This window comes from Fukomys damarensis, unplaced genomic scaffold (genome assembly GCF_012274545.1).
Source record: "Fukomys damarensis isolate Sample0158 unplaced genomic scaffold, DMR_v1.0_HiC HiC_scaffold_20, whole genome shotgun sequence".
Lineage (NCBI taxonomy): Eukaryota > Metazoa > Chordata > Mammalia > Rodentia > Bathyergidae > Fukomys > Fukomys damarensis.
Window position 1 is genome coordinate 8,996,119 of NW_022900932.1, and position 21,314 is coordinate 9,017,432.

At 46.4% G+C, this 21,314-nt stretch overlaps 1 protein-coding gene across 6 annotated transcripts in view; it reads left to right on the plus strand.

The window, feature by feature from the left end:
* Cul9 (cullin 9) overlaps nucleotides 1-21,314 on the plus strand; it is a 35,402-nt gene that overhangs the window by 6,214 nt on the left and 7,874 nt on the right. For 3 of the 6 annotated variants that reach the window (XR_778901.1, XM_010617655.3, XM_010617657.3), the window contains exons 8-29: nucleotides 274-466; nucleotides 4,916-5,123; nucleotides 6,077-6,261; nucleotides 6,577-6,794; nucleotides 7,973-8,225; nucleotides 8,305-8,410; nucleotides 9,103-9,330; nucleotides 9,574-9,664; nucleotides 9,796-9,967; nucleotides 10,773-10,878; nucleotides 11,073-11,168; nucleotides 11,422-11,597; nucleotides 11,852-11,985; nucleotides 12,312-12,491; nucleotides 12,652-13,013; nucleotides 13,125-13,285; nucleotides 13,521-13,755; nucleotides 13,841-14,030; nucleotides 19,748-19,893; nucleotides 20,036-20,165; nucleotides 20,304-20,503; nucleotides 20,871-21,106. Coding sequence is in view for 5 of the 6 variants with exons in the window: in XM_010617655.3 (XP_010615957.1) it covers nucleotides 274-466; nucleotides 4,916-5,123; nucleotides 6,077-6,261; nucleotides 6,577-6,794; nucleotides 7,973-8,225; nucleotides 8,305-8,410; nucleotides 9,103-9,330; nucleotides 9,574-9,664; nucleotides 9,796-9,967; nucleotides 10,773-10,878; nucleotides 11,073-11,168; nucleotides 11,422-11,597; nucleotides 11,852-11,985; nucleotides 12,312-12,491; nucleotides 12,652-13,013; nucleotides 13,125-13,285; nucleotides 13,521-13,755; nucleotides 13,841-14,030; nucleotides 19,748-19,893; nucleotides 20,036-20,165; nucleotides 20,304-20,503; nucleotides 20,871-21,106 (4,006 nt within the window). In the remaining variant the exon portion in view is untranslated. The remainder of the gene's footprint in view (nucleotides 1-273; nucleotides 467-4,915; nucleotides 5,124-6,076; nucleotides 6,262-6,576; nucleotides 6,795-7,972; nucleotides 8,226-8,304; nucleotides 8,411-9,102; nucleotides 9,331-9,573; nucleotides 9,665-9,795; nucleotides 9,968-10,772; nucleotides 10,879-11,072; nucleotides 11,169-11,421; nucleotides 11,598-11,851; nucleotides 11,986-12,311; nucleotides 12,492-12,651; nucleotides 13,014-13,124; nucleotides 13,286-13,520; nucleotides 13,756-13,840; nucleotides 14,031-19,747; nucleotides 19,894-20,035; nucleotides 20,166-20,303; nucleotides 20,504-20,870; nucleotides 21,107-21,314) is intronic. The other 3 variants (XM_010617660.3, XM_010617661.3, XM_010617656.3) reach the window with 3 other exon arrangements.

A 21,314-nucleotide genomic window follows, 5' to 3' on the forward strand; every position in this document is an offset into this window, starting at 1 on the left:
GAAACCTGCCTCCGTCCTTGCTTTGATTTGGATCGTGTAATCAGCCACTGTCTCCTGCCTTCGGTATCTCTGGAAAAAGACGGTCCATTTTCCCGGGTTTCTTCATCTTCCCTGTTTGATTAGACTGCTCCATAGTTGGGAAAGTTCCAAGTGCAAGACAGTAATAACAAATGTATTTAAATATTGGTGGGAAGACTGGGCTTATCCTTTAAAGACTTTCTTCCTGGAAATACCTCTGTTCTTTAGCCACTGCCTTTCCTTCACCAATTTCAGAAATGGCTAGAACCTTGCGGGTCCCTGGTCCACTCAGCTCCTTGGATCAGCATGTGGTAGCAGTCGCAGCCACCATGCAGATATCCAGCTCGGACACAGACCTGCAGCTTTCGGGGCTCTATGCCCTTTGTCAGACTGTGGAAGAGATCACTGAGCGGAACCACCCCCTGGTCCATCCCAACAGATTGCTGAGGTTAGCATGACACCAAGGGAAGAGGTTTAGGTCGATGCTGGGCAGTTAAAATGGTGATGGGGGGAAGGAGCAATGAGATCAGAATTAGAAAGGCTGAGTGTGAAGGAGGGGTCAGTTGAGCAGCCAAGCAGTGGGTGTTCAGATATTCCTGAAGCTCCTCTGTGCTAGGGTTTTACATGCATTCTGTTATCCTTAACACCAAAGAAGCACTGATAGGATTGTTGTTCCATTAGTAGTAGTAGTAGCAGTCGTCATCATAGCAGTAGTAGTAGTAGTATTGCTTGGGTGGAAAAACTGAAGCTTAGAGATTTTGTTTGTTTGTTTGGTACTGGAGAATCGAACTCCGTTCCTTGCACTTGCAAGGCAGGTAGCAGAACCACTGAGTTAAATCCTTGGCCCTTGTTTGTTTGTTTGTTTTTTTAGACAGGGTCTCACTTTGTAATTCGGGCTGGCCCTGAACTCACTATGTAGCCCAGGATAGCCTCAAACTTGTGATCTTCCTGCCTCTGCCTCCTGAGTGCTGGGATCATAGGCATGTGCCACCATGCCCAGCAGAGACTTAAGGAGTTTAAGTTAACTTGTTCAGAATTCTGCATATAGCAGAGCCAGGATTCAAACCTAGATCCTTTCAGCTCTGGAATTTAAGTTTCTTCTCATAAATTTTTTTCTTCTATCCTTACTTTCTTTTTACCTTTAAAGTTTCTCCTCTTCTTTCTCCTTTTCCTTCTCTTCATCGTCATCCTCCCCTCTTCCTTTTCATCTTATTTATCCTCCACCTACCCTTCCTTTCCCTTTTCTTCCTTCCTCCATCTCTCCCTTCTCTTCCTTTTTTTTTTTTTTTTTTTTTTTTTCAGTACTAGGCCTTCACACTGAACTATATCCCTAGCGCTTTTTTGTTTTTACTTTTTTCTGGGGGGTTTTGGGGGCAGGATCTTGCTAAGTCACTACTAAATTACCCAGGATGGGCAGAAATGAAATCATCTTGCCTCAACCTCCCAGAATGCCAGAATTATAGACATACCTCTTCATGCCTGCACTTTACTTCTTAATTATACAATTAACACAACAAAAATGCTTTTTTTTTTTTGGTGTTTTGGTTTTTTTGAGCCAGGGTCTCACTATGTAGTTCAGTCTGCTCTGGAACTCACTGTATAGCCCACTGTGTAGTCTCAAACTTGCAGCAATCCTCCTGCCTCAGCCTCCCAAGTGCTGGGATTATAGGCATGCACCAGCACGCTCAGCAAAAATGTATTTCTTAAAGAGATCAGTATAAAAGAACATAGAACAAAAAGCTCCTTTTCACCAGTTACTAATCTGGTGCATCCTTCATCTCCAAATTTAATTTGTAGTTGTAGTTTTGGAAAAAGCACTTTTAAAGTATTTATAAATTTTAAATTTCTTTAGCTGGTACATAAAAACAAAAAGCATACATATTATTCAAGTGGGAATGGAGCATTTCCTGAGTTTTATTTGGTACCGGGGTTGGAACCTTGCACTTGCCAAGCAGGCACACAGTGCCTCTGAGCTAAACCCCTGGCCCTATTTGTTTGTTTTTGTGGTACTGAGAACTATTGAACCCAGGGCTTTCACACTGAGCTACAGCCTCAGCTTTTTAATTTATTTTATTATTTTGAGATAGGATCTCATTAAATCTGTAAATTGCAAAAGCTGGACTCGAACTTGTAATCCTTCTGCCATATCCTCCCAGAGTGCTGGGATTACCAGTGGATACCACTGTACTCGGCTGAATTTGTGTTTTTATATATGTAATCACACTGTACTTGCTTTTGTGACTTTTTTGTGTCCCCACTCAATACTTCTCAGGATTTCCGTGTCAGTCTTTTGGGGGCTGCCCATTATTTTCATTGCTGCATAGAACTCTGAATTGGCTACAACCAATTACACTATTCTAATAGATCTGTTTTCTCTACTTCTGCCAACACTGGATGTTCTTTTCTTAATTAGTCAAATTGACAAAATTTTATATGATTGGTGTCTCTTTGTTTTCTTAGTTCTGTTGAAGTTAGGCATATTTTCATGCATTTATTTCTTTGTTCCTTTCTTCTTTAAATATTTTATTCTTTTTTTTTTTTCTGTGTACTGGGAATTGAACTCAGGACCTTGCACTTGCCAGGCAAGTACAGCGCCACTGAGCTAAATCCCCAGCCTCCTAAATATTTCATTCTTGGCCCACTTTTTTATTGGGTTATTGCTTTTCTTTTTCACAAATTTATAGACATTCTGCATAGTAAACTTTTGTTGTTTATATCCAAATATTTTATCCTTTAAAAAATCTTTTTTTTTTTAATACTAGGATTGATCTCAGGACTTTGCTCTTGCAAGGCAGGTGCGGTGCCCCTGAGCTGAAGCCCCAGCCCTAAAAATCACATTTTTGTGGCTATCAAAGAATATATGCTCACTGTAAAAAAAAGTTAGAAAAATGGGAAGATAAAAATCATCTGAAAGCTCTTTATGCAGAGATGAGCAGTGTTAATGTTTTGATAAACATCCTTATATTTCTGTATCTAGTCCTAGACATTATCCATGTGTATTAGGCAGATCATAATAAGTCCAATCCATAGAAGCAGCTGTGTATTTAAAGTATATTTGGTTTGCCCTGAGTCCTCATAGATTTCTGAGAAAAGACAGATCAAAGCAGAACATCTCCAGTGCCTTTGTTTACCTTCTGTTGCAGAAGTTGTTTATTTGTATTGTTTCCCTCCATGATTCCCAGGCCACCTCCTCATTTGCACCTGTCACTGTAGAGAAAAGTGTCAATACCTACTTGGGGAATTTTTGGAGTTTTTTGATAATGGAGATCAAACTCAAGACCTTGCACTTGCAAGGCAGTTATGGTGCCACTGAGCTAAATCCCCGGCACCCTGCTTGGGGTTCTTTTGCCTCTCATGGCTGAGCTCACTGTGAGCTCGGAACTCTGGGGTCCTTCCTTTTCCTTCACATCAGCATTTCTAGTCAGCCTTTTTTCCCAGCTTATGTTATGTGTCTTAATTTTGTTTATAGTATCTTTCATTATACTGAAGTTTAAAAGTTTTTATGTTAACTATAATTTTAAACATTTTTATGGAGCTGGGTGTGGTGGTGCACACCTGTAGTCCCTGCACTTGGGAGGCTGAGTCAGGAAGATTGTAATGAGTTTGAGGCCAGCCTCAGCTGCACAGTAAGTCCAAGGCCAGCCTGGACTACAAGGCGAGACCCTGTCTCAAAACCCCCGAAAACAAAAACAAAATGTACGTATGGCTTCTAGATTTTCTATTCTGTTAAAGTTTATTTTATACCAGGATTAGAAAAATATTTCTTTTATTTTTTTATTTTTTGATACCAGGGATCAAACTCGGGTCCTCACGCTTGCGAGGCAGGCAGCGGCACCACTGAGCTAATTCCCCGGCCCAGAAAAATATTTTCTTAAGTTTTCTAAACATATGTATTTTTTAAAAACTATTCATTTAAAAATCCTTTTGCAGTGGTGTGAAGTAGAGCTTCAGCTCCAGTTTATGCTAGCGGATAGCCAGGTGTCTCAGCTTCACACTTCTGGAGAGAGGGATTGTTGCTGAGAATTGAAGCTAGGATCTTATATATGCTAAATACTTTCTCTGAGCTGTACTCCTAGCCCAACATCAGTTTGGAAATGGTCCATCCTTTCAAAGGTGCCATCCTTTTAATGACGGCAAGAGATGCCACCCTTATCTCTCTAGTGATCTATTGATCTGTTTGTTTATTCTGTATCAATTCCATATTTTATTTTGATGCCAGGGATTTAGTCAGTGGTTCCGCCGCCTGCCTTGCAAGTGCAAGGTCCCAAGTTTGATACCCAGTACCCAAAACAAACAAACAAACATTTAATTTTGTTTTATTTATGTACATATGTATGTATGTATTTATTGAGACAGTGAGTTCAGGGTGGCCTTGAACTCACTATGTAGCCCAGGCTGGCTTCAAAGTTGTGACAATCCTCTTGCCCCAGCCTCCTGAGTGCTGGTATTACAGGCATGTGCCACCCCACCTGGCTAGAGTTTTAATTATTATGTTTATAATTACACTTGGAAGACTATAGGCCAAACCTGTTTTCTCCCCAAACATCCCTTGACTATTCTTGTATATTTTCTTTCTCTTTCTCAATCTGTCTGTCATTAAAACAAAACAAAACAAAACAAAAAAAACTTAAGGCATTTTTAGTAGAATTATACTGAATTCATTTGAAATGATAAGCTAGAGTTTGTAACCACTTTTCCCCACTGCCTCTATAAGGGGCCAGTGAGACTATGGAGGGGAGGGGACCCCGAGTTAGACTGAGACAAGAAGAACATGCTGGAGAGTGTGGACTGCATCTCGATGGATGAGGGGGCTGGACAGGAGGCAACTGGTATCATGGCCCAGAAGTTGGGCAAGACTATTTGGGATGAGGAATCCCAGGGTCTCATCTCTTCTCAGGGAGAAGCTAGTGAAGACACTGGTAGAGTTGCTGACCAACCAGGTGGGAAAGAAGATGGTGGTGGTACTGGCCCTACGTCTCCTTTACCTGCTCATGAACAAGCATGAGTGGCGCCCACTCTTTGCTAGGGAGGGTGGCATCTACGCTGTGCTGGTTTGCATGCAAGAATATAAAACTTCCGCCTTGGTGCAGCAGGCAGGGCTGGCGGTGAGTGCATTGGGCCCAGTGGGAAGGAGTGAGGGGCAAGACAGGCAGGCTGGGGGAGTGCCCGTCTTCAGGAAAAGTTGTGACCAGGGTGTAGACATGGCAATGGGAAGATGCAGAAGGATTTAAAAGTGCAGTCCAGGAAGTCTTGGCGATTGTGTGCATGACTGGAGAAAAGGAGAAGAGAGTTTTTGAGAATAGTGCTCAGCTTTAAAATGGAGAAGCAGGGTACATCATGAAGCCCCTGCTAAGTGAGATGAACTTTCAGGAAGCAGTGGTATGGTAAAAAGGTCAAGGGCTGAAGTTTTAGGTATATCGAGTGTCCCGGGCCTTTTATAATTACAGTTAGGTATCTGATTAAAGACTGGTATTCTAGACAAATAATTTGGGTAAATGATTGGAACAGCTTGGAACAGCTGTCCAGGGGACCTTACAGTTGGCTTTCTGACTACTTGGCATAGAAGTCCTGGAGGGTGGTGAAGAAAGTGTGACTGTATATCGTTATGGTTCCTCAGTGGGACAAATGGGCTTCAGCCAAAGCACTTCTGAGACTGGATTCCAACAGCACAATGGTTACAAGAGCAGCCATATAGTCATGGGCTAGGCCTCATGTGCTCGAAGAATTCCTTGATCCTCTCAAATTGTACACTTACCCTGATTGCAAGCTCTTGCCCATAATAATATTGCATCATCTTGTTCATAATTTGAGATCTACAGAATTCAGCTAATTAGGGCGGAGTGGGAGAACGGGAGAGAGCTTCATTACCTGGTGCCCTCCCCTCCCCTTCCCTTCACCTTTGCTGTCCCTCACTACCTCCTCCACTTCCAGCTCTTAGGCTATGTATTTGCAGTCAGTTCCGCTGCTCCAAAGCTTGAGGTCTAGAGAAATAGCCCTGGCCCTCCCCTGCCTCACGGCAGCTCTGTCCACTCTTAACTAAGCTGCGTTCTCCCCACAGGCACTGAAGATGCTGGCCATTGCCAGCTCCTCGGAGATTCCCACTTTTGATTCTATCCAGCCTTCGTTTGATGTCCAGATGACCAGAGAGATCTTCGCCAGCATTGACTCAGCCACACGGCCGGGCTCTGAGAGTCTGCTTCTTACTATCCCGGCAGCAGTGGTTTTGATGCTGAATACCGAAGGGTCAGGACATTGCCCTCAAACTCCAGGCTCTAGCTAAGCCCTGCATCCCACTTCTTGCCCAGAAATTTCCTTACATTGTCATGTCTGAGTTAAACATGGGTGAACTCCTCTGAATGTCACTGGAAGCAAGGCCGAGTGGTTGGGGGTAGGGAAAGTGCTAGAACGAATTCTGCCCTTCCTTCCTGAGTGTCCAAGGTCAGGGGTCCTTCCTCAGAGGGACCACTGGAGCCCTTTCCCCTGTCCGCACTCCACACCTGCTTCCCTGCTTCCTTGCATTCACTGTCATTTCTCCCTGGGTCGTCTCCCTTCTCCCAGGTGCTCCTCAGCAGTGAGAAATGGCCTGCTCCTGCTCAACCTGCTTTTGTGCAACCATCACACTCTGGGAGACCAGCTCATTACCTGTGAGCTAAGAGACACTTTATTTAGACATGCAAAAATAACACCAGCGACAGAACCCATGCCTACCACACGCACCGTCCTCATGATGCTTCTCAACCACTACTCAGAGCCACCAGGAAGTTCTGAGCGTGCAGGTACCATTGTGTGTGTGAGGCGGGCAGGGGTTATTCTGAGGACTCCTGCAGAGCCAGCTGCTGGCCAGAGGGCAAGGCTTATGTGCTAGTCCCTTATGGAAAGACATGAGGAGCCCTCAGGTAATGAGTGAAGCTTTCGGTGTTTAAGTTAGGTTTTTTGTAGACTTCCTGACAAAGGGGAGGAAACTCTAGATAAGTGCCAGGAAATTGCCTTCTCAGAGTGGCCTTAAACATAGGCAGATGCTGATTAGTGTTGGCTAGGTTGGTCCAATCTTTTTAAATTTTTTTTGGTACTGGGGATCGAACTCGGGACCTTTTGCTTGTGAGGAAAGTGATGGAACCATTGAGCTAAATCCCTGGCCCGGTTTGTTCATTCTTAATGAAAACTAGAAAATTGGTTGAATTAACAAATAGGGAGGATTTCTATCAATAAATTATAATTTATGCAACAGAAAGTTTGTGACTAGAAACATGAAATACTGGTGTTGAAATCCTTTGTGTTTAAAAAAAGTGAGCTGAGGGGCCGGGGGTTTGGCTCACTGGTTGCCTGCCTCGCAAGCACAAGGGGGGGAGTTTGATCCCTGGCACCAAAAAAAACCCAAAAAACAAAAACAAGTGAGCCAGGTGTGGTGGTACATGCCTGTAATCCCAGCACCTGGGAGGCTGAGGCAGGAGGATTGCTGAGTTCGAGACCAGCCTGGGCTACATAGTGAGTTCTAGGTCAGTCTCAACTACACAATGAAACCCTGTCTCGAAAAACCAAAAATAAATAAATAAATACTAAAAACAAGTGAAAACCCAGAAGTATGGATGGATATTGAAATAATCAATATGGGTATATATCTTTTAGCATGCATATCCACTGTATATACTAGGCTATATAAAATGAAATTATACCAGCTAGTAGTTATTATACCTAATACTTAATAAAAAAAGGTAATTGTTTATGATAGTAAAAATGTGTTGTATTTAACTTGACAGTGTTTACTAGATTTTTCTTTCAAATGTAGTAAGGTCTGTATTGTGAACTAAAAAAAACACCTTTCATAGTTTGATAAAAACCATAAACATCCTCGATATGGGAAGAAAATTTGGGGCTGATTTTCTGGACTTGTTTCTCAGTTTGAGCACCTTGTAAGACTTCCCTACATCTACACTTCTTCCTCTGGTCCATCCAGCTTCGGCACTGGAGATCCCCTGTGGCCAGGACCAGGATGGGTCCCCTGAGCTGCTGATTCAGTCCCTAGTGGGAGATCCATCTGCGGAACTGCTCCTGGACCTGGAGTGGGTGATTTGCCATGAGGGCGGCTCAGGGAGTGCTGTGAGGCCCCTCCTCAAGTACCTTCAGCAGGAGACCCAACCCTTCCTGCTGTTGCTGAGGACTCTGGATGCCCCTGGACCCAACAAAACTGTTCTGCTGACCGTGCTGAGGTGAGAGGCCTGCCCAGGCACCCATGCACTCGGAGTTAGGGGACCGTGGGGACTTCACTTGTTTGCATCCCCTCACCAGAGTCCTGACTCGACTGCTGGATTACCCCGAGGCCATGATCCTCCCCTGGCATGAAATCCTGGAGCCCTGCCTCAACTGCCTGAGTGGCCCTGGCAGCGACTTGGAGGTATCAGGGCCCTGGCAGGGGTGGAGGAGGGAGAAGCAGCAGCTGGGTCCTACCTGCTGCCTCTTGAGGCTCAAGGGTACAGCAGAGCCTTTACAAATGAGGGCACTGGATAGAGGGTAGAGAGAGAAAGGCTGATGTCAAAGAGTCTCTGAAGCCAGGTGTAGTGGTGCATACCTATAATCTCAGCACTCTGGGGGCTAAGGCAGGAGGATCATCACAAGTTTGAGGACAGCCTGGGCTACATGATGAGTTCAAGGCCAGGCTGAACTATATAATGAGACCCTATCTCAAGAAAAGAATCTCTGAAACTGGGGTCTTGGAAGCATTAACCTGTGTCTGCACCTGGATTTTAGACTCTGGTCTTAGACTTCTCTTAAGCACACTCTCATCAATTCCAACAGCCTTTGTGCTCTACCAGTGAGGATTTGGGCACTGTGGAGGAGGCTCGGGCACCTAGACTGGCTCTTGCTGTGGCATGGCCCTGGAAGGAAGAGGCTGGAAAACTGCCCAAGTTCTGATGCTGCCAAATTACTCTGTTGTTTCATTACCCTGTGTTCTGCTGCACTCTGGCTTGGTGTTCTCCTTTCCTTGGGCTTTCACATTTATTAAAAAATCTCAGCCACCACACAGCCCTCAACCTTTACCTGCCTGCCCTTTTTCCCCATAAAATAATCCGTGTGGCTCTGGCGCAGATTGTTCAGGAGCTGATCTGCTTCCTGCATCACTTGGCTTCAATGCATAAGGATTATGCAGTGCTGCTCTGCTGCCTGGGTACCAAGGAGGCTCTTTCCAAAGTCCTGGACAAGCACTCAGCTCAGCTCCTGCTGGCCTCTGAGCTTCGAGACCTGGTGATAGACTGTGAGAAATATGCCCAGCTCTACAGCAACCTCACCTCCAGCATCCTGGCTGGCTGCATCCAGGTGAGGAGGGCATGTTATTGCAGAGCTGAGAGGATATGGGCCAGGAACAGAGGAACAGTGGAAGGGTGTGCCAAGTGTCCCTTTTGGGATCCCTGTTTGGCGGAAGTGGCAGAAAATCTGCAGCAGTTGGAACAGAAAGAGTCTGAGTGTTCCATGCTGCTTGACCTTTTCTCTATGTTCTGTGTGTTTCTCTGTGTTCTTCCTTCTGCACTCCTCCCCTTTTCCCCGATGTTTGGACTGCAGATGGTGCTGGGCCAGATCGAAGACCACAGGCGAACCCAAAGGCCTATCAACATCCCTTTCTTTGATGTGTTCCTCAGGCATCTCTGCCAGGGTTAGTGCCCTGCTCTGCTGTCTCCTGACTTCCACCAGCATCTGTTCGTCCCTTCCCACCCTCTAGACCTTTTCCTTATTTCTTTCTCAACTGACCAGCCTGTGGCCTTCACCCCTTCCTACCTGCCCCAGGCTCCAGCGTGGATGTGAAGGAGGACAAGTGCTGGGAGAAGGTGGAGGTGTCCTCCAACCCACACCGGGCCAGCAAGCTGACGGACCGCAACCCCAAGACCTACTGGGAGTCCAATGGCAGCACCGGCTCCCACCACATCACCTTGCACATGCACCGTGGTGTTCTTGTTAGGTGTGGGCACACCCATGTGCAAGCACTCACATACATGCACACAGGAATATTCTGCTGTGCTCATCACATCTTCAGGCCCTCACATGTACATAGCTCCATCTGTAACCCCTGTTTCTGAGGGTTGTGCTTGAATCCCATCTGCGCCACAGACACCTAGACACATTGTCCTGTGTGCTGTGTGGCCTGTAGACACCCCTTACTCCCTGACCTGGTGAGCTGTACCCCAGTAGGTACAGATATCTCTGCCTGTGCTAGTGTTAAGGGAGATCAGTAACTCACCCAGACTTCCTGTGGGTATTTGTTTAATGCCAAGCATTTGTGCCTGGCACTGTACAAGGGTCTGGAGATACAAGGACACTGAATACAGTTCCTGAATTCAGGCAACTTGCAGTTAGGGAGCAAAGGTAGAAAATCAGTTCAAAGGCCTGGCATGGTGGTGCATGCCTGTAATCCCAGCACTTGGGAGCCTGAGGTAGGAGGATTGCCACGAATTCAATGCTAGCCTGGCCACATAGTGTCTCAGAAACAAGCAACAACAACAAAAAACATGGGCTGGTCATGGCACACACCTGATGTTCTCCCAGGTAGGGAGGCTAAGGCAGGAGGATCTCAAGTCCAGGAGTTCAAGGCCAGCCTGGGAAACATCTTTAAAAAAGGAAGAAAAGAAAAAGCAAAAGGCTGATAGGTATCCTTAGGCTGATGGAGGGTTGGAGAAGGCTTCCTTCCAGAAGGAGGGATTGACTGAACTGAGGTTTGAGGTTGAACTCAGACCCTGGCTCTGGCTGATTGCTTTATCCTCTCTCAGGCAGCTGACTCTGCTGGTGGCCAGTGAGGACTCGAGTTACATGCCAGCCAGAGTGGTGGTGTTTGGGGGTGACAGCCCCAGCAGCATCAGTACTGAGCTCAGTACGGTGGGTAGTCTTCCCCTTCTTCCTTCTGGTAGGCCAGCCTTGCACGCCTTGAGAGTGGGACTGGGAATAAGGAACCGTGTGGATCCCTGGGCCAAGGTGAAGGGCACATCCCGTAAACATTGTGGGTGCTATCAGTTGGCCTTCCGGCCCTGCTGCTGTTGATAACTGCTCTGTATCTTCTCTCGCTCTGCCAGATTAATGTGATGCCCTCTGCCAGCCGGGTGACTCTCCTGGAGAACCTGACCCGCTTTTGGCCCATCATCCAGATCCGAATAAAGCGCTGCCAGCAGGTGGGGCTGGGGAGGGACGGGCTGAGGGTCAAGAGGTGGGTGGCGCTGTGGCTTTGAGGGGCTAGGCTGGCTTCTTGGCCTGGGCTGTCCTTCCCCTCCTTAGTGTGCTTGAGAGGTGCTGCGGGAGCCTGTTGAGACCAGATATTCAGAGGTGTACTTTGGCAGCTTGAGGGATCAGGGCATGAGACCTGGCCTTGGTAGTACATGGTGGCTCCGGTGGCTTAGGCGACAGATGAGACTTTGTGTGTTGCAGGGTGGCATTGACACACGGGTTCGGGGTGTGGAGGTCCTGGGCCCCAAGCCCACTTTCTGGCCACTGTTCCGGGAGCTACTGTGTCGCCGTACCTGTCTCTTCTACACGATTCGGGCACAAGCCTGGAGCCAAGACATAGCAGAGGACCACAGGCGCCTCCTCCAGCTTTGTCCCAGGTGGGTGGGACACTAGGGAGGAGGATGCTTAGGGTACTAGGGCCCTCTGAGGCACAGTGTCAGGAGATGTTCTTCCAGGCAGGTACAGCTTTCAGCCAGGCCTCGAGGAGCTATGAACATAGGTGGGCTATGTGCACTGACCAGGGAGAGCTGGGAGGACCAGGTGTGGGGAAGTGGGAGATGGCCGGCATCTAGGTGAGCACTTTAGGGAAATTTGTGTCTTGAATACTTGACCATCCACTCTTTGTTCCCAGACTGAACAAGGTTTTACGCCATGAACAGAATTTTGCCAGTCGCTTCCTCCCTGACGAGGAGGCTGCCCAGGCACTGGGAAAGACCTGCTGGGAGGCCCTGGTCAGCCCTCTGGTGCAGAACATCACCTCGCCTGGTAACATCCCGGCCCTGACCCTGATGGTTGCTTCTTGGGATTATTACCAGGGTCCCCTGAGTTAACATTTTTGGTTCTTTTGGTTCCTGTGTCTGTCCCAAAGTCTGTCACCTCAGTGTTTTTCTCTCCTTAGCACTCCAGGGACTATTCCCTGAGACTCTGGCATTTGAATCTTCCTCTGCCCTACCCCACTCTGTTACCATGTCCCCAGACTCCAGCTGAAGCAGACTTTGGCCACCCTAAAATCTTTTTGTACAATTGCTCTGTCTCCCTCCTTCCTAGCCATTCTTCCTTGTGAACATCTGTTCCTGGCTATCTTCTTGCAGATGCCAAAGGTGTGAGCTCCCTGGGATGGCTGCTGGATCAGTATCTGGAGCGCAGAGAGAGCCCTCAGGGCCCCCTGAGTCAAGCAACATCCTTCACCTCTCAAGTTCGGCGTCTTTGCCACTTGCTGGTGCATGTAGAGCCTTCTCTGGGGTCTTCTTCTGAGCCACCAGCTCGGCTCTGTGAGTCCCAGCCATGGCTTGCCGAGCTAAGGATCTGGGCTCCTTCTGATGCCTTTCTAGATCTCTGGGGCCATTGCCTTTTCTGGGGGTGAGCACCAAAGACTCCTGGACTCACCTGAGGGTTGGTTGCATCCCCTTGCTCTGTGCTTTGTCTCCACAGTCAGCAAGAACAGTAAGGGGTGCAACCCGAGCCCTGTGCCTCCGCCAGTTCCTGCAAGCAGCAGCCTGAGGAACATCACCCAGTGCTGGCTGAACGTGGTGCAGGCACAGGTGGGCAGCAGCAGACTGAGGTTGGGGGGTGGAGTGCATCTTCTGTGTCACTTTGCTCTTCCTCTCCAGGTCAGCAGGTTCCTGGCTGCAGCCTGGAGGGTCCCTGACTTTGTGCCTCGGTACTGCAAACTCTATGAGCACTTGCAGAGAGCGGGCGCAGAACTCTTTGGGCCTCGGGCGGCCTTTACGCTGGCTCTGCACAGCGGCATCTCTGGCGCCCTGCTGCAGCAGTCCTTCCTCACTGCTGCCCATGTGAGTCTGAGCCCAGGAGTCTCCTCCTCCACCTTAATCTCCTCTCACTGCCCACCTTTCCACTCCGCCCCTCCTTCATGGCTTGCCCAGTGCCCTGCCTGTTGTTCCCAGGTGAGCGAGCAGTTTGCCAGGCACATTGACCAGCAGATCCATGGTGGCCTGCTTGGAGGAGCCCCAGGCATGGAGATGCTGTGGTGGCTTCAGCAGCACCTAGAGCCCATCATGGTCCTCTCAGGCCTGGAGTTGGCCACGACTTTTGAGCACTTCTATCAGTGAGTATAAGCCTGGGGAGGGAGGAAAGGGGAGGCTAGAGTATAGGAGGCTGAGATTGGACATTTAGAAGGAGGTGGTGGGGAGGAGAGGCAGGACACAGTGAGCGCCATGCACTGTTAGAAAAAGGAGGAGGGAAGGGTGAGGTGGGCCTGTGACAAGCTCAGGAACCTGCCTTCTGGCCTGGGTTGGACTGGGCCAGCGTGGCACCAGCACTGAGCTGGGTCTGTGTTACAGGCACTACATGGCTGACCGTCTGTTGAGTTTGGGCCCCAGCTGGCTGGAGGAGGCCGTGCTGGAGCAGATCGGCCTCTGCTTCCCCAACCGCCTCCCTCAGCTGATGTTGCAGAGCCTTCGCACCTCAGAGGAGCTGCAGCGCCAGTTCCACCTGTCCCAGCTCCAGCGGCTTGACTGGTTGCTCTTGGAGCAGGGGGACCAGGAAGAGCAGGACCTGGAAGAAGAGGAGGTAAAAGTAAGGGGAGAGAGAGTAGAAGAGCAAGAGAAAATTCGACTCTAGAGGGGAGCCCCCAGGCCCTCGAAATCCTTCTGTTCCCCAGGAGCAAGAACAGGAAGAGGAGGCCACGAAAGCACTATTTATAGATGATCCAAGCCCAGCAGTTTCTATCCTGGTCCTGTCCCCACGCTGCTGGCCAGTCTCCCCACTCTGCTACCTGCACCAGCCCAGAAAGTGCCTTACCCCGGAACTCTGTGACGCCCTGGACTGCTTCTCCAGGTTCTACAGCCAGAGTGAGGCGCTAGGAGAGGGAACTGGAGACTGGGTGACTTGGGGTGGCAAGAGAGGAAGAGGAGCGGACCATTAGACAGGAGTGTGTGGATGAGAAGAAATAGTTCAACAATCTAGGGAAGGATGCAGAGTGTAGTTCTTGGCTTCATTCATTTCTGTTCTCTTTAGTTCCTACCACTTCCTATGAGTTTGCTCTATTTTTTTTTTCTATTTTCAAGTTGTATGCTTATTTAATTTTTAGTCTTTTGGAATGTCTTCCCAATTCAAAGTATTTAAGGCAGCTGGGCACATGCCTATAATCCCAGAACTCTGGGAGGCTGGAGCAGGAGGATCACAAATTCGAGCCCAGCCTGCACAAGTTTGTAACTTAGTGAAACTCTGTCTCAAAAAACAAACAAACAAACAAACAACAAAATACTGGGGATGCAGCTGAGTGTGAAGGTCCTGGGTTCATTTCCCTGTTCATACTCCACCACACACATACATACCCCACTACACCCAAGTATTTAACGCTATTCTTTTCCCTCTTGGTACTGTTTAAGCTGCAACATTTTTTAAAAAATGTTTTTCCCCAGTATGGCAAAGGAAGAAAAGAAAGAAAAGAAGGAATACAGGGAGGAAGGGAGGGAGAGGCCCAGCCAGGGCAATTTAATGACTTAGTAAGGCCCTATCTGAAAATTAAAAAAAAAATTAAAACAGGCTCCAGATGTAGCTCAGTGCAGAGGCCTTGGGTTCAACTCCCAGTACCCCCCCACACACACGTTTACTGGGATCTAATTAGTATTCAGTGAAATATACATCCTCAGTTGTAAGGCTCAGTGAATGATTATACCCATGCACAACCCTTCCCCCAGATTAAGACATGATGTGTTTCCATCACCCCAAAGCCTTCCTCCTTTCTGTACCTCTTCCAGTCTCCATCTTTCACCATAGATGCTGTTATTCTTCCTTTCATTGCCTTTGATTTTTGCCTGTTTGTACATCATGTAAATGGAATTGTAGAGTATGCTCTGTTGAATCTGATTTATTGCATGCAATATAGTTGGGAGAATTATGTATAGTGGGCAGCTGAGTCATTAGTTTGTTCTTTGTATGCTAAGTTATATTACATCCTATGGATATTTTTTGGTTTGTTTTGGTTTTGGTTTTTGATTTTTGTTTTGTTTTTTGAGACAGGGTCTCACTTTGTAGTTCAGGCTGGCCTCAAACTCATAGCAATCCCAAATTCTGGGATTACAGGTGTGGGATTATCACCACACCCGCTTCATCTACTGAAAGAGATGTGCTAAAATCTATCTTTATGATGGTGATTTTTTTTGTTGTTGCAATATTGGGGATTGAATCTTTGCACTAAGGTACATCCCTAGCTCTTTTTTATTTGGAGGCAGTGTCTTGCTAAATTGGTAAGTTGCTCAGACTTGTGACCCTCCTGCCTCAGCTTCAGGATTCCAGGTGTGTTACAGCACACTTGGATCAATATGATAGTGAGTAAAACAAAAACAAAAAAACAACCTTCTAATCATGTCATTTTGCTTATGTATATTTTTGGCTGTGTTATTAGATACAAGTTTAAAATCATTTAGCAGTGCCTTCTGCTAGAACTTTCTATAATGACGGTAAAGTCCCTTTCCATCCTCTTTTATATGACATGGTTGTCGCACACTTGAAAAGTGGCTAATGTAATGGAGGACCTGAATACAATATTTAATTTTATTTAATCTTAACCAGTTTAAATATAAATAGTATGTGGCTAGTGACTATTGTAATGCCCTATGTAGGTTTAGAATCTTCATTGTAAATTGAACTTTATTATTATTAGGAAGTGACCTTCTTCCTAATGAGGCTTTTACTCTTATAGTTTCTCTCATAATAATAGTATATCATTGTTCTTTGGTTAGTATTTTCCTGGTATATTTTTTTCTATTTTTGCACTGAAAGTTTTTAGTCTTTTAGATTTCTTTTTACAGAAAAAATTTTACATCTAGGGCTAGGGATTAAGCTCAGTGGTTCCGCTGCCTGCCTCACAAGCACAAGGTCCTGAGTTCAATCTCTGGTACCAAAAAAAAATTTTTTTTAAATTTAGAGATAATTTCATAATTACAGAAAAATTTCAACAATGCAAAGAAGGGCCACATAAGCTTTATCCAGGTTTACCTTTTGTTACTGTTTCTTCTTATTTGCTGTCAGTGTATGGGCACATATACATGTATATATGTGTGGATGATTATAAGTACAGTGGACCCTCGAGTTATGACCAGCCTGACATATGAACAACTTGGGTTACAACCAAAATTTTAGTTTTAACTTAGGAACAACGTCTTGAGTTATGACCCAAATGCTGGCCACGTGTGCTTCCAGATGGTCTCAGATATGGATTTAACTCTTAAAGACTTCTGGAAGGAACATTACAACATCCTTTCCTGCATGGAGTTAATTGAGAAATCCTGGGCCACTGTCTCTCTAAGGACACCGAGATCTGCCTGTATAGAGGAGAGAACCTTTAAGGCTGTGTAGAGAGCAGCCTGAGCCTTCAATTGACCAACTTGAGTTATAGCCAGCCTTTGCAAACGAAATGAGTTCGTAAGTTAAGGGTCCACTGTATGTGTGCGAGTGTGTGTATGTATGTGTGTGTGTGTGTGTGTTTTTTTAATGTACTTTTTTCCAGAACCATTGAGTATTTCTGGTCCTTTGCACTTAAGTACCTTAGCACAAATTTCCTAAGAATAAAGGTTTTCTCTTACATAACAGCTGTTCACTTATACTTAATTTATCATTGGCCAGTACCTTAATCTACTACTATATTGTGGTATTGTCCACTGACCCATCAAGCCTTCTGTGACTTTGTTTTTTCATCCAGGAAGACATCCAACCTGGGGTCCTCTCTTACATTTTGTCATTGTGTCTCTTTTAATCTGGACTAGTTCCCCTTTGCTGATTAGGACATAGACATTTTGCAGAATATGGTTAATTTTAAATAACTATATGTAAAATAGGTCCTCTTTTAAGTGTGTGGTATTTTCTCATCATTGGACTCACGTTAGCAATCCCAGGTGGAATACTAAGTGTGTGATGCTATGTTCTCAAGGTCTTTCATCTTAGACACACAGTTTCCATCTGCCCCTCCATTTCTAATTCTTTTTTTGGAGTAGGGCTGGGCTTTGAACCCAGAGCTTTGCACTTTCTAGACATCTTCTCTGCCACTGCATTGTTGTGATGCCTGGTTGCATGATTTCTCTATGTAAAGTTAATATTTTTCCTTTGTTACTACTGATAAGCAATAAACCTACTTTAAAACCTTGCTAGTATTCTGTTCCTCACAATTTATCCCAGCATCATTTTACTTTGGACCTTAGCATATCCTTATGTTTTAGGCATGTACCTTGCAAATACTTGTAATGTATCTCTTTATTACAGCACTAGGGACTGAACCCAGGGTCTCACACATACTAGGTTTCACACATACTAGGTAAGTGCTTTACCACTGAGCTTACAGTCCCAGTCCTAAAATCTCATTTTAAACCTTTCAGCTTAATCATTATTATTATTGTATTCAGTGGATAATTTATCTTTGCCATGACGCCACCTGCTTTAGTCACTGTTCCTTCTGTATCTTGATCCTTCTAAATTTGATGCTCTTGTTCTTCGTTGTTTTTCTTGTTGCTGTTCTTCTCCTTCTTTTTTTGGCAGTAGCGGGGTGGGGTGGTTTTGAATCCAGGGGCTAAGTGCCAGCTAAGCAAGTACTCTGACACTGAGCTGCCTCCTCTGTCATTCATTCATTCATTCATTGACAGGCTCTTGCTAAGTTGTCCAGGCTGGCCTTAAGTTTTCCTGTCTCAGCCTCCCAAGTAGCTGAGATTGCAGCGTACGCCACTACACCCTGCCAGTTTCTTCTCTTTAAAGTACTTTCACTAGGGCTAGGGATTTAGCTCAGTGGTTCTGCTGCCTGCCTCACAAGTGCAAGGACCCAAGTTTGATCCCTGGTACCAAATAAATTAATAAATAAATAAAGTGCCTTCCCTGGAAGTCTTTCCATTGAGGGAGTATTGATGGAAAATCTTGCACGTTTCGATTTGTCTGAAAATGGGCTTTTACTCTCATTTAAGAGCTCTTTATTATAGTAAATTTCAAATATTATAAACATAGAATAGATAAACTCCAGTGTACCAATATATCCAACTCTCAACCAGTCTTATTTCATTCAGAACCCCCCAACATACTTTTTCCTACCCACCTAAACCTAAACGACAAGGATTCCCTTTTTAAAATCCAGGATGCTACCATTATTTACCTTAGAAGTTGAAGATAATTCCTAATATCATTAGATATATAGTCCATGTTCACACTTCCCTGGCTGTCCTGAGATTGTGGGTTATTTTGTTTACTGAGGATCCAGACAGGGCCCACATGCTAAACCTGGTTATCTCTTACATCTCCTTAAATCTACAGGTGTCTCCCTTTCTTTGCACCCTTTATAGCTATTTGTGGGGAACCTGAGTTGTTTGCCAAGTGCAGCTACCCCAGCTGCTTTTGCCATTTATTCCTGTGGTACCCTCTGGCATGTTCTCCTGTCTCCTTTATTTCCTGAAAACGGATACTTAGATGTAGAAGCATTTTATTTTTATTTTTTTGGTACCAGGGATTGAACTCAGGACCTTGTGCTTGGGAGGCAGGCGGCGGAACCACTGAGCTAAATCCCCAGCCCCAGAAGCATTTCTAGATTCAGGTTGGATTTCTTGGGCAGGGAAGTCTCACAGGTGGCATCATGCCTTCCCTCAAAAGGAATGTTACAGCCACCCCTGTCTCTGTGAGGCAGGACCAGCTCAGGGGATTTCAAGGGTACCATTCTCAACTGTACCTTATGTATAACCCACTTTCCCCTTGGCTCCCATCTCATCAGGAATGCAAGAGTGGTGCTCTGGCTGTTTGGCTTCTTCTGCCTGTACTAGCTAGAATATATTCTCTATTCAGAGAAGCTTCCTCTCAATTTTCCACTTATTCTAAAGTATACAGTTTATACTGGAGAGGCTTGATTCTTCCCTCTTCCTCTTCCTTTTAATTAGGGGTGTGTGTGTGTGTGTGTGTGTGTGTGTGTGTGTATGTGTGTGTGTGTGTGTTATTGGGGATTGAAACTAGGACTTCTGTATTGAGCTATATTCCCAGCCCTTATTGTTTTTTGTTTTGTTTTCAGCTCTGGGTCTCAAACCCAGGGCCTTATATATGTCAGGTAAATATGCCTTAACACATTCCTAGTCTTTTAACTCATTTAAAAATAACATTGATTCCCTGGTGTCCTCCAAAGATGACCAATGAGGTATTTTAAAAATATATATCAATAGCCAGGTGTGGTGGTGCACTCCTGTAATCCCAGCACTTGGTAGGCTGAGGCAGGAGGATCGCTGTGAGTTCGAGACCAGCCTGGGCTACATAGTGAGTTCCAGATCAGTCTCAACTGCATAGTAAAACCCTGTCTCAAAAAACAAACAAAAAACAAAAACAAACAAACAAAATATATATATAAAATTGCTGGGGATTTAGCCCAGTGATTCCATTGACTGCCTCACAAAAGCAGGGTTCTGAGTTTGATCACCAGTACCAAAAAAAAAAAACAAAAACAAAAAACAAAAAGCCCATGGATTTTAAAATATTTTGTGTTTCCATCACCCTTAACTCCCTCTTTCCCCCACTCTCTGTCTCCACCCTTCTCCTTGACCCTTCCTAGGTCAGAACAACCCAGTCCTGGATGTGGGCCCACATCGGTGGCTGCAGTGGACATGGCTGGGCCGTGCTGAGCTGCAGTTTGGGGACCAGACCTTGCATGTGTCCACTGTGCAGATGTGGCTGCTGCTGAATTTCAATCAGACAGAGGTATTCAGCTCCTTTGCCTTGCTAGGTCTTCTCTCCCCACTGTCTGTCTCTGTTCCCTAAGCCTGTTCCTTTTCCCTCCTCCTCTGTTCTTAGTTGCTCTGCCTCTCCCTTGAGTCCTCACAGGTCCCTTTTCCCCCACCAGGAGGTGTCAATAGAGACCTTGCTGAAGAGTTCTGACCTCTCCCCAGAGCTACTGCACCAGGCACTTGGGCCTCTCACCTCTGAGAGTGGACTTTTGTCCCTGCAGGAGGGTCAGGACTTGCCACCTGGGGGTAGGTCATTGCCATTATGAGCTGGCCAGGGCTCTGCTACAGGCCAGGGTCCTCAGAGTGGGGTTAGTGTGCAAGGGATGAGAGCCTAGGGGGTCCTCTTCATCCTCACTTGCGTGTGCCTCTGGGGCTGTGTTGCAGGGGTTCTGCGGCTTCGTGAGCCTGGGCCCTGGTCCTGCAGGGAGGAGCTGTGGCTTATACCTCCCCAAATGTACCTGAATGTAGAGAAGGATGAGGGCCGCACGCTGGAACAGAAGCGGAACCTCCTGAGCTGTCTTCTTGTCCGTATTCTCAAAGCCCATGGGGCAAAGGGCCTGCACATTGATAATCTGGTTTGTCTGGTAGGCAGAGGGGATCGTGTTGTCAGCAGAGAAAGGGAGTTCTGCTTAGGATGGGGTGGAATACAGCCGGGGGGGCGGGGGGTCAAGTCTCAAGAGACCTCCATCTGCATTTACTGTTACTGACAGGGCAATTGGAAGACAGAGATAAGACAGGAATGTTTATCATGCACATGATGGAGCCCTTTAGTCCTCACAATAATCCTATCAGATAATTATTACTGTTTTATTCCATGTGACAGGTAAAAGAGAGGCACAAAAAGGTTCATAACTTACTGTACAGCCAGTATGTGACAGAGCTGGGCATGGGGCCCAGGCAGGGTGCTCCTTTAGCAACAAGTGGCTGACTTCCTTTTCTCTTCCTGTCCAGGTGTTGGAGGCCTGGCAGAGGGGTCCCCATCCCCCAGGAAGCCTGGGCCATGCTGTCACTGGCAGTTCAGATGTCCTCTCTTGCATCCTGCACCTCCTAGGCCAGGGCTATGTGAAGCGGCAGGATAACCAGCCCCAGATCCTGGTGTATGCCACCCCTGAGCCCGTGACACCCTGCCGGGGTCAGGCAGATGTCCCCTTTTGTGGCAGCCAGAGCACTGAGACCTCCAAGCCTAGGTAGCTACCCCTTTGTCTCCTGGTGCAGGTAGGCAGGGTTGGACGGCCAGAGCCAGGCTGCCTGATGGGAAAATACTTACTGTCTTTCTTTGTCTAGTCCCATTTTCCCTGCCCCTGTATTTCTCCTACTTTGCTAGTCTTCCTTCCATGATCCCCACTGCCTGCTTCCTTCCAATCAGGAACCTTGTTGTCCCCATCTTCCTAGAGC